The following is a 12,930-nucleotide window of genomic DNA, read 5'->3' on the forward strand; positions in this document are numbered from 1 at the left end:
TGATTTCCTCACATGAAAGAGGAGACCCTAAGCTTTAAAATGATGGGTCATTTATGAAATTTGATTAAGAATAAGTTATGATAAATCATCTATCAATCTCGGTTTCGTTTATTCTGGGACGCACTGTATAGCCCCACAGGGGTGACTAATATTTTCTTTACAAGTGAAAATGGAATGAACTGTCTTTTGATGTAATAAATGCACTTGTAGTACAATCATTCTCAATTTTCTGAGAAAAATGAATTTTATGGAATTCAAATGATAATCACGTGACCAACAGAGGGTTCTGTTCATATGCGACGTCACAAAACAAAATCTTAAAAATTCATAATTCTATCTATCTTTGAAGGATTTCCGCTAAATCTTTATCAATTTCTTCAATTTTTTCATGTTTTTTAATTGACTTCATGCCAGGGTTATTTTTTTAAAGCTTGCAACAGTATACTAATGTCAGTGTGTAGGGAATAGCAATTGGCCTGGAACTTTCTTGCAAAAGTATTTGTATTTTCAGATTTCCTGAACAGTTTAAATTACATTTGAACTATATGGGTGTCTACATGTCTGTCCAATAACATTGTGCATATGATTTATGTTAAACATGGACATAAGAGTTTCAGACCCTTCATTTTCTTTTCAAAAGTAGCTGCAAAGTTAACATCAATGTTACTCTCCAATAATAATATGTGATTGATTTACATATGCATTTTATGTATGCATAAGGTATTAAATACCAAAAGGATTTTTTTTAAATCTCAGAGAGTTCCAACTCTGAAGTATAATTCAATATTGAAATTATTTGAATAGATAACTTTCAACTGGCAAAATGTAGAGTATGATTTGCCATTATTCTAATATTTGTCTTGTTTCAAAGCAAAATTGATAAAACATTAAAATCATTGAATTATTTTAACAGTATTCACTTTCAAAGTTTCCATACTTTCGAAATAAGGCATCACTCTTTCCACTGTATTTTGTCTCACATTGAATAGTGACTTTGTCAATTGGAATAGGTAAACAACCAAACTAAAAATTGATTAAAAATAAAATGATAATACTATAGAAAATATATGAGACAAGTGCCACATCCCCCTCCTCAACATTCCTTGTTGAGACTGGTTTGTTGCCTGGTGGGTGTTTAATAAAGCTGTTTGTAAGATACAAATGACTTTACACATGACTGGTGATCCATTCTTGTGCTATCCTATATAATTGATTTATGACCTAAGAACATGTTCCAGTCATTTGTAAAGTTTTGCGTAACTTTACGAACAGCTTTATGAAACACCCACCAGGGCATATAAATCATTGCCAATCTTTAGCCAATATAATGCAACATGATTTTAAGTCTAAGAGAAATTCCAGTAGTTGCAGTAAACACTGATTTCATGAGAAAGTCTGTAAAACAAGGCCTAATTGTCAGTATATCATCGAGGATCTAGATCTGGTACTGTTACATTAACTGAACTTTGTGAATCTTGAAATCTACACTGAAAAATGTTCACACCGAAGATCCCCAACACAGATAAGCGCACGTGGGACAAGAACGTCGGGCCCGACGCTCTACCCAAACCCTGTGCTTATTTGCTGATTTCTCAGCAATTACACAATTTCTTCCAGAATCCTTTGGCACATGCGTTTTATTTATACAAACAGACACTTTGGTGGTCATTTCATTGGATTCTGTACGAACTTATTTTCATATCGTTAACCAAAACTAGCATTTACCTTTAAGTCTATGTATTCAGACACAGTTTGGGAGAAGGACTTACAAACACTGAACTTAAGGACCCTGACCGGTGTAAAAACAATCATATATTAAAAGAAAGGCAATGATTCATACAATACAAATATACCAAAAATATTCTATACATCTTCCATTTTTTAGAAATATTAGATAAAAATCAAAGAAACTGCTCCTCCAAAGTACGCTTCGATTGAGCACCCCACGTCGCCTGGAAAGGATGACGTCATGTTGTGTCTGGAGGGTTGCGATTCCATAGGTTTGTGTACAAAAGCATTTGGTATTTTCTTCCATTTCTATATTATGAATCCAATTTTTTTTTTCCTTTTCAGATGAAAATGGCACTCACAATTATTCACTGTTGAAATTGATGGAAACCTACAACTATTCACTGCCTTTTTTGTGACTTCTTTGTTTGGCTCTTATTGGGCCTAAATTGCTATCTACGCCAAATAAGCAGGAAATAAAATATGGCAAAAACTAGTTCAAAACTGTAGATTTCATAATTTAAGCATGTAGGAAAAAATATATGTGATATCACTCTGTGATGGAAGTGAAGAAAATGAAATGCGTAATCTGGAAAGCAAAAAAATAACCCAGTTTTTCTGTGTACAAACCTATGGAATCACGACGCTTCTTACACAACGTGACGTCACGGTCTCGAGGCATTTGAAAAGCACAATAAAGCCTATTTTCTAAGCCGGGTTCGAAGCCCGATAATTGGAATATTCTTAAGCAAAATACTCAGCTGGGAAGGGTGAAAATGAATAAAGCTCACAATGCTGTATTTAGTGGCTTATAAGCTTTCGATTGGTATATAATTTGTCAATTTCCTTTTGGGGTCCGGTCGGGGTCTTTAAGCAATCTGATATAAAGGAGAAAAATTGGTTGAGATGCATACAATCATTCCCCTAGAAGAACAGTAAGATCTCATATAGAAATGGAAAGAACTAGGAATGGACACATAAACATTAAAAAAATCATAACTCTTTTCTATTCTAAGTTAGAATAGAATTTGACATCCTTAAAACCCATGTTATCACTACGTTGAAGTTTACCTTTATTTAGTAAGTCAAAACTCATTTAAGTTTCATCAAATTTTACAGTATAGTTCAGAATTGTACACTAATGATGGAGAATACATTCATATTGTAGATCATGTAGATCATGTGAAAAATCAGTTGATACATAGTAGTACCTATAGCTCATTAATCACCTATTCATCCATTATGACGTCAATGCACGTAGCATAAAATATGCATAGATCATGATGTACACAAACACAACTGTGGAACGTCCTTAAGTAATATTGTTATTCTCTACACTACTTGCCATAAATTAAAAGAGATTAGCAGAAAAAAACTGTCATCAATTTATCAAAATGGCAAGAAAATTGTTCAGTCATTTATGAAGTCCTTCATAACTTCATAGACCTCTTCACGAAACAGTCATGTTCATGTAATGCCTCTTTCATCATAAAACTAAGCATTGCACAACTTGTATCATCACATTTGAATATTACGAAACACACGAACAGGGATGGGGTGTAGGCCAGGATTTCAAAGTCATGAGGCCACTGAAGAATCTTTCTTCCGTATAATTTGTACACTTGATTACGCAAAATGTGGCCTTCACAAACCCAGCTTTTGAGTATAGTTTGGTTCAGTCAACTTCATTCCTGTCCCGAAGTGCCATGTTGTTTGCATTTCTGTTTGGGTCACTGATGTGGCTGAAGCACTTCAGTCATGGAAAGGGAAGAAGTAGAAGTTGTAGAACCAGTAGATAACTTCCAAGTATAAAATAAATATGCAGGTGCTCCAACTTGGATTCTTGGAGCCTCCACGAATATTCCTCAAGTCTTTGAGGTGTCTATGGTTCTCCTCTGATTTCTCAAGCAACGAGAGGATATCATTGGCATCATCAATGTTCAAGCTTCTTGCTGGACAAGATGTAGTCACCATGGGTGTTTCTGCTTTCTGATCAACACACACTTCAGTCCTGTATCATCATCTGGTTAACTGTGCTGTCAAATGCCCTGATAACGAAAAATAATAAAGAGGAATCTCCAAAATCAACAATCGCTTAGCACTGACTCAATCATCTTTTATTCTAACTAATCATACATAATTTATGCAAAGCTGTCATGTGCATGTAAGGGAATCAACTCAATCAAGGTAATATCAGTGAAATTAACCCCGATAGTCCTTAACTAAAGCCCTGGGGTATTTTTATTCTTGTCATTATCGGGGGGGGGGGGGGGTCTGACATGCAGTTACATAACCATATTCCCTGGTCGTCGCAAATTTGTTATCAGATTGTATGCAAGACATGATAGTAAACAAAGTCAGTGAGCGGCATGGTCAACAAATTTTGTGCGGTGGATTTATCACAAAATTTATGCCCCCACCCTCCCCCTGGAGTATTAGGGTAAAACAAATTTGCTTCAGCATTATTTTTTTTATTGTGAGGTTGTAAATGGTAACTGTAATAATAGGACATAGGTAATATATGATTGATAACAATATACAGTATACCCTAAGTAAGCCTTAGAACCATAGATGAATTAATAGCCCAACACAACGTATTATTTCAGATCATAATAAGCAAAACATTTTCTTCTCAGTCAAATTTTGCATAAGTCCAATAGACTTCTGTGGTTTGGAGAGATATGACTTAGCCAGAGTCACCAGTCACCTATACCACCATCACTACCACTACTGACTAATGCTAATATTACTTTTTTCTACTGTACCTTGATTTGACATTTTCTCCTGGAGTGTAAAATGGATTGCAAAGCATGTCAACGTAAGCATTGTGTAACGTCTTGAACATCTGCAGGCAGAAGATATGGAAATAGATTGTGTGAAGTGCAACAGCAAAATTACATGTACTCGATTTGTTTTAAGAATGTTGTCAAAACTAAAAACACAATTTGTTTGTTTACTGAATATGACCAAAGCAAAGCATGAAATACTAGTCATAATTTGGAAGGAAAAATGGACTACCATGCGATTGCACTGAGATGCGATTAGCACCTTGTACCAATCAGATCTTAATGCGACTGCACTGCATGGTGGACTTCAGAATATTGACCATAGCATTTTCCAGCAACTACTCCTTAGCATGAAAGTTTAACAAAATCTAAATTATATAAAAGTTAAATACAGGTAAACTTGCAAAAGTTTACCTTCCAAGAGTCAAATATTCACCTTAAGTAGTCAAAGCATTTTCAGGACCAGAACATTTTTTTATATAGGCAAAATAAGTTATACCACTTTAAAGTAAAAACAGATTTATGGTCTGAAAAAGATTTGTTTTAGGCAACGTGACTAAACAATATCTCGAACATTACGAGATGAGATCACGATTCATATCTTCCAACTTACATTCCTGATTTCATTATCCCTCATCTGCGTGTTTGAGGATTCCACCACAATAACAAACTTGACTTTTGTGTTGGTGACATAGCCATAAACCTTGTAGTCTTCTGTGGGATAAAGAAGCCCAAGGTAGAGCTCTCTCAAGTCAGTGCTGCTCTTCCCCACTGAGGATACCTTTTCTTCTATCACATCTAGACATGTATGGACAGTATAATGAAATTTCAGCTCATTCTCTGTTGGAATCGTACGTATGTAGAGTGGATAATTCTACAGAAAGGAAAAAAGTCATAAAAACTTGTAACTATTATTATCCATTGAATAGATTCCCACTGAAGGAAAGTTGACATGCACATAAACTTCTGTAACCAGAAAGGTACAGAAGGATAATTGATTGGAGACCAGGGCCCCGTCTTACAAAGGGTTACGATTGACCTGATCAACCTCACCTGTATGGAAATCCATCAACGTCATAATTTTTTCTTCAGGAAATTTTTGTAATGTCCTTTGTAAAGAAAGAGAAGCACACTAAATTTTCAAGAAAACAATGTATGAGTATACATCATATCTAGAAAATATTTTGAATAAATATTTTTGATGTTGATGGCTTTCCATAGTTGCTCAAAGAACAATTGTATTCAAAGGACCAAGGCTTTGGAATAATCTTCCAAACGAAATAAATAGCTGTTTATCCCGAAGTATGTTTAAATGTAAACTGAAATCATTTCTTTTGTCCAGTTATGGACACCGTTAAGATGCACTGGCTGAATATATATAATGTATTTGATTTGTACCTTTTTAAAGGTATACTGTGGTATAGTTTTGGAATTTTTTCATTCTTCGCTCATCCCTCTCCTATATTTCACATTGTCCACTTTTCCTCTAATTCTTTACCCCCTGATTTTGCGCTAATCTTTGGCTTTTCCTTTGTAGTCTGATTTTTCTTTATTGTCCGATCTCCTTACGAACTTCATAATTACTTTAAGGAACCTGCAGACATTACAAGCTCTGCTTTTTATGCAGGTTCCTTCATATTTCACTTCATTTACTGCCATTATCTTTGTATTTTCTATGTAATCAAATGTATTTCTTGTATTATGTTATTTTGTTATCTTGTGAAGTATGAAAATAAATTCAATTCAATAGTTGTGGTTGATTGGATCAATCATACATGTAACTCTTTGTAAAACAGGGCCAAGGGTCTCGTCTTACAAAGAGTTACAATTGATCCGATCAACCTCAATTCTATGGAAATACATCATTGTCATAAAATTTTCTACAAGAAATGTGTTCTATATAAAGAAAGAGAAGCTCTATGAATTTTTAAGAAAACATCTAATGTATAAATATACATCATAGAAAATATTTTTTTATACGCCCGTCCTACAGGACGTATTATGGCATTAAACTCGGTAATTATCTGTCTGTCTATCCGTTCATTAACTTTTCCTTGTAAACGCGATAACTTCAGTTTAACTTAACCTAGGCTCATATATTTGGTGTGTATGCTTCTAGCATGGATCCCAGGAAGCCTATTGAATTTGAGGTCAAAGGTCAAGGAGATATGCTTTCATCTTACCCTTCTGATCCTTGCAAACACAATAACTTGTTTTCCTTGTTTGACTTAACCTAGGCTCATATAATTTGGTGTGTATGACACTAGCATGGTTCCCAGGAAGCCTACTGATTTTGAGGTCAAAAGGTCAAAGATCAAGGTCACAGTGACATGCTTTCATCTTACCCTCCAGGGCCCCCTGGAAAACAGTACAAGACTACTGATGGGGCTACCCTGTATAAATAAAACGAAATAAAAATAAATAAATAAGTCCTTGTAAACGTGGTAACTTTAGTTTCCTGGTTTAACTTAACCTATGCTCATATAATTTGGTGTGTATGATACTAGCATGGATCCCAGGAAGCCTATTGATTTTGATTTCAAAGGTCAACGTCACAGTGAAATGCTTTCATCTTAGATCTTACCCTTCTAAATTCCTTGTAAACCTGATAACTTCAGTTTAAAGGTTAAGTCCACCCCAGAAAATGTTGATTTCAATAAATAGAAAAAAAAATCAAACTAGCATAACACCAAAAATTTCATTGTATCCGATGTAAAATAAGAAAGATAAGCTTGTAACATAATATTTTTCACAAAACAGAGATACGCACAACTCAGTGACATGCAAATCAAACAATCGATGATTTACCTCACTCACCAGACATATTTCTTGTTTTTTGTTCGAATTGTACAATATTTCATTTTACAGATTTGACAATAAGGACCAACTTGACTGAACCATATAGTATTAAACAATGCTAATTCCATATAGGAATTAATTGTTGTTTCACTTGACAATGAGAAAAATAGAATATTTACAAAAGAAATAATGAGTGGGTGATGTCCTCAGTCTCATTTGCATACCGACCAGGATGTGCATGTACATACTGTTCAGTGAAATTAGGTCTAAACGAAATTTTTTTTAAATGTCATATTCATAACTTTCTTATTTTACATCTGATTTTGATGTAATTTTCAGTGTTACGCTTGTTGGATTTTTTTCTCTTTTTATTCAAATCATTTCTTTGTTGGGTACATCCGTACATGAACTTGTCCTTTAAACTTGACCTAGGGCCCATGCTCATATAATTTGGTGTGTACATGAATGACTAGTATGAGTAGCATGGTCATGGATCTATCTATTGATTTTGAGGTCAGAAGGTCAATGAAGTCGCAACCTTATTTTCTAGCTTGACCAATAGACCTAACTCCATTTTCCTTGATACAGGCGGGCATATTATGTGCTCGCCTTAGAGACAATCTTACATGTTTTAGGCTGATTATGAATATGATCCACTTTCTATTAATTTTCATGATTTTAGAGTTATAGTAATACAATAGATAGTTTATATTGACTATAGAGTAGATAGATTAGTCTATATCAGGGTGACCAGAATTCACAAAATGAAATATGGGACAATCAACAAACAAAGAAGGCTACACAGTGTTAGACTTGTGAAGAAAACTGAAGAATTTGAAGGGAGGGTGAACGAAAGAATGAAGGAGAGAAAGAAAAAGAAAAGAGATGAATTGAGAAGAAAGAAAAATGAAGGGGAAAAAATAAAAGAAAGTTAGAATAAAGGATGAAAGAAAAGAGAAAACAAAATGTTTGGAAACCATCATTCTTTGAAATAATTATAAGAAAAAGAAAGGGAAGATGAACAAATGTGTGAAGCTCAAAGACAAAATAAAGGAGAGATAGGAAAAAAGAAAGAAAAAGGGAGGAAAGAAAGAATGAAAGAAAATGGATATTTAATAAAGAAGGAAAATAAGAGAAAGGAAAGAAAGAAAATGAACACAAAAAGAGAAAGGGTCAGAAAAGAAATACAGGAAATAAAGAAAGATGGAACAAAAAAGGCAAGCAGGAAGGATAGAAGGATATACAATGGTTTCCTTCATTCTTTGAAAGAAAGAAACAAAGAAAGAAAAACAGGAAGGAAGGAAGGAAAAGAAAGAATAAGGGGAAGAATTAGAAGGGAAAAATAAAACAGAATGAAAGAAAGGAGGAAAGAGAGGGAGGAATGAAGGGAGGAGAGAATGAGAAAATAATGGAAAGAGAGAAAGAATGAAAAGAAAAAGGAAGAGGAATGGAGAAGGAAGCAAATAAAAACGGATATTTAATAAAGAGGGAAAGAAAAAAAATGAACACAGAGAGAAAGAGAAAGGGTCAGAAAATAAATACAAGAAATAAAGGAAGATGGAACAAAATATTCTTCGCCAACATTACAGACGCTTGCGTCAGGTAACGTTGGCGAAGAACAATAGAAAACAAGATGGCGACGTAAACATCGGGCAAGTCTCTTTCGTCTATTCATGATATTTTTCTCATTTTTTTAATGAATTCTTCTTCAAAAATAACGAGAGTGTAGAAATGTAGGAAATGAAGTTTTATCCCATGTACATGATTTAGGTAGAGATCTTTCAGAAGGAAAGTAGAAATCTCGGGGGTGAAAGTTTCAAGTTTCGGTAATACGACCCACTACCATAGTTTTCCTTAAGAACAGATAAAACAGGGACGTGAATTTGCGGGACAGCCGAGGAAAGTCACTGTTTTTGTTCCTTTTAACTTGATTTTTCTCAAGACGGTCCTTGGAAAGACCCTTTCGTGCAATCGGCCCCAGGTTCATGCGATGGGGGCGGGGTCGGGGTCCTACTAACAATCGTACAGCTAGCTGTAGACTGAGTACCGGTAGTCGGTGATTTCACCAATGTGCAATTCAAATTGATAATATCAAGGAATCGTGACACCAGCTATTCAATTGCGTGTATTGGAAATTGCACACGCTGGAATCAAAGAGGTGAGTACGGTATGTCTCGATCGTCAACGTTCACTCTAACGTTATACTTTGACTTTTTATACCGGGTTTTATATTGTAATTTTTTTCTTTTCTATTAAAACTACGCATATTCAAATAATTAACGGCATAATTAACGGCATCGACTAACGACTTACCTCTTTAGCTATGACAGCAACACAGACAGCCATTTTCGATTTTCTCCGCGGAACTGAAGCCTAGGTATACTATAGGTCAAATCCCATGAGCGGTCGAGCTCTTGAATTAACCATCTAGCTATGGAATTTACACTCACTCTCGATCTCAGCTCGGCCTAGCCTAGCCTCGGATACATGTAGCTATAGCTATATAGGAGGAGGACAACATAAGTACCGGTAGTCCAAGAATTTTTCATACCTGGAAAATTGTTAAGTACAAGGTTTTTTTTTGTTGATTCGTGTTTTAACTGTTAGATGGGTAATGAAGTAAATTCAGCTTGGTTGCCAGTGCACCTCAGCAACCTTGAGCAATTTTATTCATTTAGTAGCCTAATTAGCATAAATATTAGCATATTAGGATATGCTACTTCTCTCTACCAGAAAGATTGAAAGCATAATTGATATCATTTTTCTAAGAGGTCCTGCGACGAGGAATCAATTCATAGCAACAACTTGAATGTTTAAGTTATGCAATTATTGTAATCAGATTAGCATATGAGCTAATTGTAATATATACATAGTCCAGAAAATGCAAGTACCTTACCCTCCTTATGGTTTTCTATATAGCCGCGAGGAATTCATTTATTACATTATTTTTAAATTTTAATAATCACTGTAATTAGCATAATTAGCATAATTAGCATAATGCACTAATCAACATATATGTGTGTAATTTATATTAAAATATATATTTCTCTGTCATTTCATATCGAGAATGCCCGAAAACAAATACAGCTATCCTATGGTGTTCTATGGCGAGGAATTCATTTATGACATTATTTTTTTCCTTTATAATTAGCATGATGCGCTAATAAAAAACATAAAAACATAAAAAAAAATTAATTATCTGCAATATATATATTCCTTTGTCATTCTATATTGAGAACGACTGAAAACATAAACTATACAGCTATATCTTGTGCCGGTTTTCTACGATGAGGAATTCTTTTGTGACATTCCCTTTAAGCAACGCTATTGGTGTAATTAATTAGCGTAATTAGCATTCTGCGCTAATTAACATATATGAGCAATATATATAAATATATATTTCTTTGTTATTTTATATCGAGAATGCCCCAAAACATGAATAATACAGCTACAATGTATCCCATGATTTTCTCTAACGAGGAATTCATTTATGACATTATTTTTCCCTTTTTATACCGAATCGGATGCAATCATCGTACTTATTGAATTAATACAATTAGCGTAATGCGCGAATTTAAATATTCCTCTGTCATTTTGACCTGAAAACATAAATAATACAGCTATCCTATGGTATTCTATAGCGAGGAATTCATTTTTGACATTTTTTTGTTGCTTTTTTACCAATGTGCTTAATTGTCGTAATTAGCATAATTAGCATAATGCGCTAATTAATATATATGTGCAGTATAGAATGCCGGAAAACATAAATAATTCAGATTTCTATCTTTTTCTATGATGAGGAATTCTTTTGTGACATTATTTTTCCTTTTAATCAATGTTATGTTAGCGTAATTAGCTGAATGCGTTAATTAACCGTTTGCGAATACATTTCTATGTCAAAGTATTGTCTACATCTTCTAATGTTTTCAATTATGTTGATGAATTCAATGGACAGTAATTTTCCATTTTAACCAATGTCAATGCCTTAATTAGAATAACTAGCACACGGTGCACTAATTAACATCTATGTGCAATATACTAAGTATAATTATATTCCTTTGTTAGTTTATATCGAGAGTGAAAACATGAAAAAATACAGCTATTCAATGGTGTACACAATCTTTGTCACTGTAGTTATCCCTGTATTATTGTCTCGCCTGCATAGTGCACTGAGCGAGACTATATAATATAGGCGCCGCTTTTCTGACGGCGGTGGCGGCGTCGTCGTCAACATTGAAATCTTATAAACCAAGGTTAATTTTTGCATTGTCTTCATAACAACATACGAAAGTATATGAACCTAGGCCTATATGGTTCATGAAAATGGGATATAAAGGTAATCAAGTAATACTAAACATGCATCCTGCCTTAGTTTTAGGTCACATGACTTAAAGGTCATTTAGGGCCAATGGACCTTGTTGGGGGAATCAATATCGAAATCTTAACCAAGGTTAAGTTTTTGAAATGTCGCCATAACTTAAAAAGTGTATGAACCTAGTTCACGAAACTCAAATAGGGTAATAGAGCTACTACTGAACATTCTGCCTGAGTTGCAGGCCACATGACCAAGGTAAAATGCCGCTTAGCTTCAATGCCGGAACTTTGGCCATGTTGTGGGTATTTGTGGAGTTGTCATCATAACTTTGAAAGTTTATGGATCTACATGATCATGAAAGTTAGGGGTATTTGTAAACTTGGCATCCTAACTCAAAAAGTTTATGGATCTAGTTCATGAAACATAAGGTAATCTAGGATGAAGGATTGTTTTGCACACATCATGGTACAAAGGCCATTTTGGGTCAATGGACATCATAATTATGAATGTTTTATAGTGAATATTTATTAAATAGCTGTTTTCAAAGTCAAATCGCGTAATGCAGGTGAGACTGCCAGAGGCGTTCCACTTTAAATAGCTCATTATGCTAATTACGCTAATTACAACTTTAACAATGTTAACAGCAAAATATAATGTCATTAATTAATTTCTCGTCGTACTATGAAATAGCTGTATTATAAATGTTTTCGGGCATTCTTGATATAAAATGAAAAAAGGAATATATATTTATATGTAATTATTTTGCTCATATATATATTATGTTAATTAGCACATTATGCTAATTACGCTAATTAAAACGAGAAAAATAATGTCACAAAAGAATTCTTCATCATTATAATACCGTAGGATAGATGTATTATTTAGATAGATTAGATTAGATTTATTCTTTATTGAAAAATCACACCCGACAAAACCGACGGCCGGCCTAACAAGGCCTATATAATTATGTGAGTGATGGCCGTGTGGTCGTGTGGTCCAGTGGTTAGAGCATTGGACTCATAATCGCGAGGTTGTGAGTTCGAATCCCAACTCTGCCATTGTCTCCACTTTGATAAAAAGGCCTAAGAGTGATATCTGTCGTCTATTACGTCAGCCACTATGACTGATTAATCTAGACGTAAAATGTTTCCAAGGTAATTGGTTATATACCAGCTTGGCGTTTACCAGCAAAAAAAATGCTGTCCTGCCGAGTTCCTACGGGAGTTACCACAAACAGAAACAGAAACAGAAAATGTATAACAGTCACATACAATTACAGAAAAAATGAAATCATTTATGTTT

The 12,930-nt window shown here is 34.3% G+C and overlaps 1 protein-coding gene across 1 annotated transcript; it reads right to left on the reverse strand.

The window, feature by feature from the left end:
* Window positions 1-2,899: 2,899 nt before the first annotated feature.
* On the reverse strand, window positions 2,900-9,695 carry LOC121407473 (trafficking protein particle complex subunit 2-like protein). Its single transcript, XM_041598560.1, has 4 exons — window positions 9,627-9,695; window positions 5,128-5,388; window positions 4,494-4,573; window positions 2,900-3,776 (listed from the first exon to the last, which is right to left on the reverse strand). Exons 1-4 carry the CDS (start codon window positions 9,657-9,659, stop codon window positions 3,734-3,736), a joined length of 417 nt encoding a protein of 138 aa, XP_041454494.1. The 5' UTR covers window positions 9,660-9,695; the 3' UTR covers window positions 2,900-3,733.
* Between the last annotated feature and the right edge of the window lie 3,235 nt (window positions 9,696-12,930).

This window comes from Lytechinus variegatus, chromosome 2 (genome assembly GCF_018143015.1).
Source record: "Lytechinus variegatus isolate NC3 chromosome 2, Lvar_3.0, whole genome shotgun sequence".
NCBI classification, from domain to species: domain Eukaryota; kingdom Metazoa; phylum Echinodermata; class Echinoidea; order Temnopleuroida; family Toxopneustidae; genus Lytechinus; species Lytechinus variegatus.

What these genes read in the sequence shown, in the direction of transcription:
- LOC121407473 (XM_041598560.1), bottom strand. Translation starts at nt 9,659, where the DNA reads ATGGCTGTCTGTGTTGCTGTCATAGCTAAAGAG. An exon ending in TTGCTGTCATAGCTAAAGAG is followed by an intron (nt 5,389 to 9,626) that starts GTAAGTCGTTAG and finishes TCCTTTCTGTAG; the next exon opens with AATTATCCACTCTACATACG. An exon ending in GGAGAAAATGTCAAATCAAG is followed by an intron (nt 3,777 to 4,493) that starts GTACAGTAGAAA and finishes TTTCGTTATCAG; the next exon opens with GGCATTTGACAGCACAGTTA.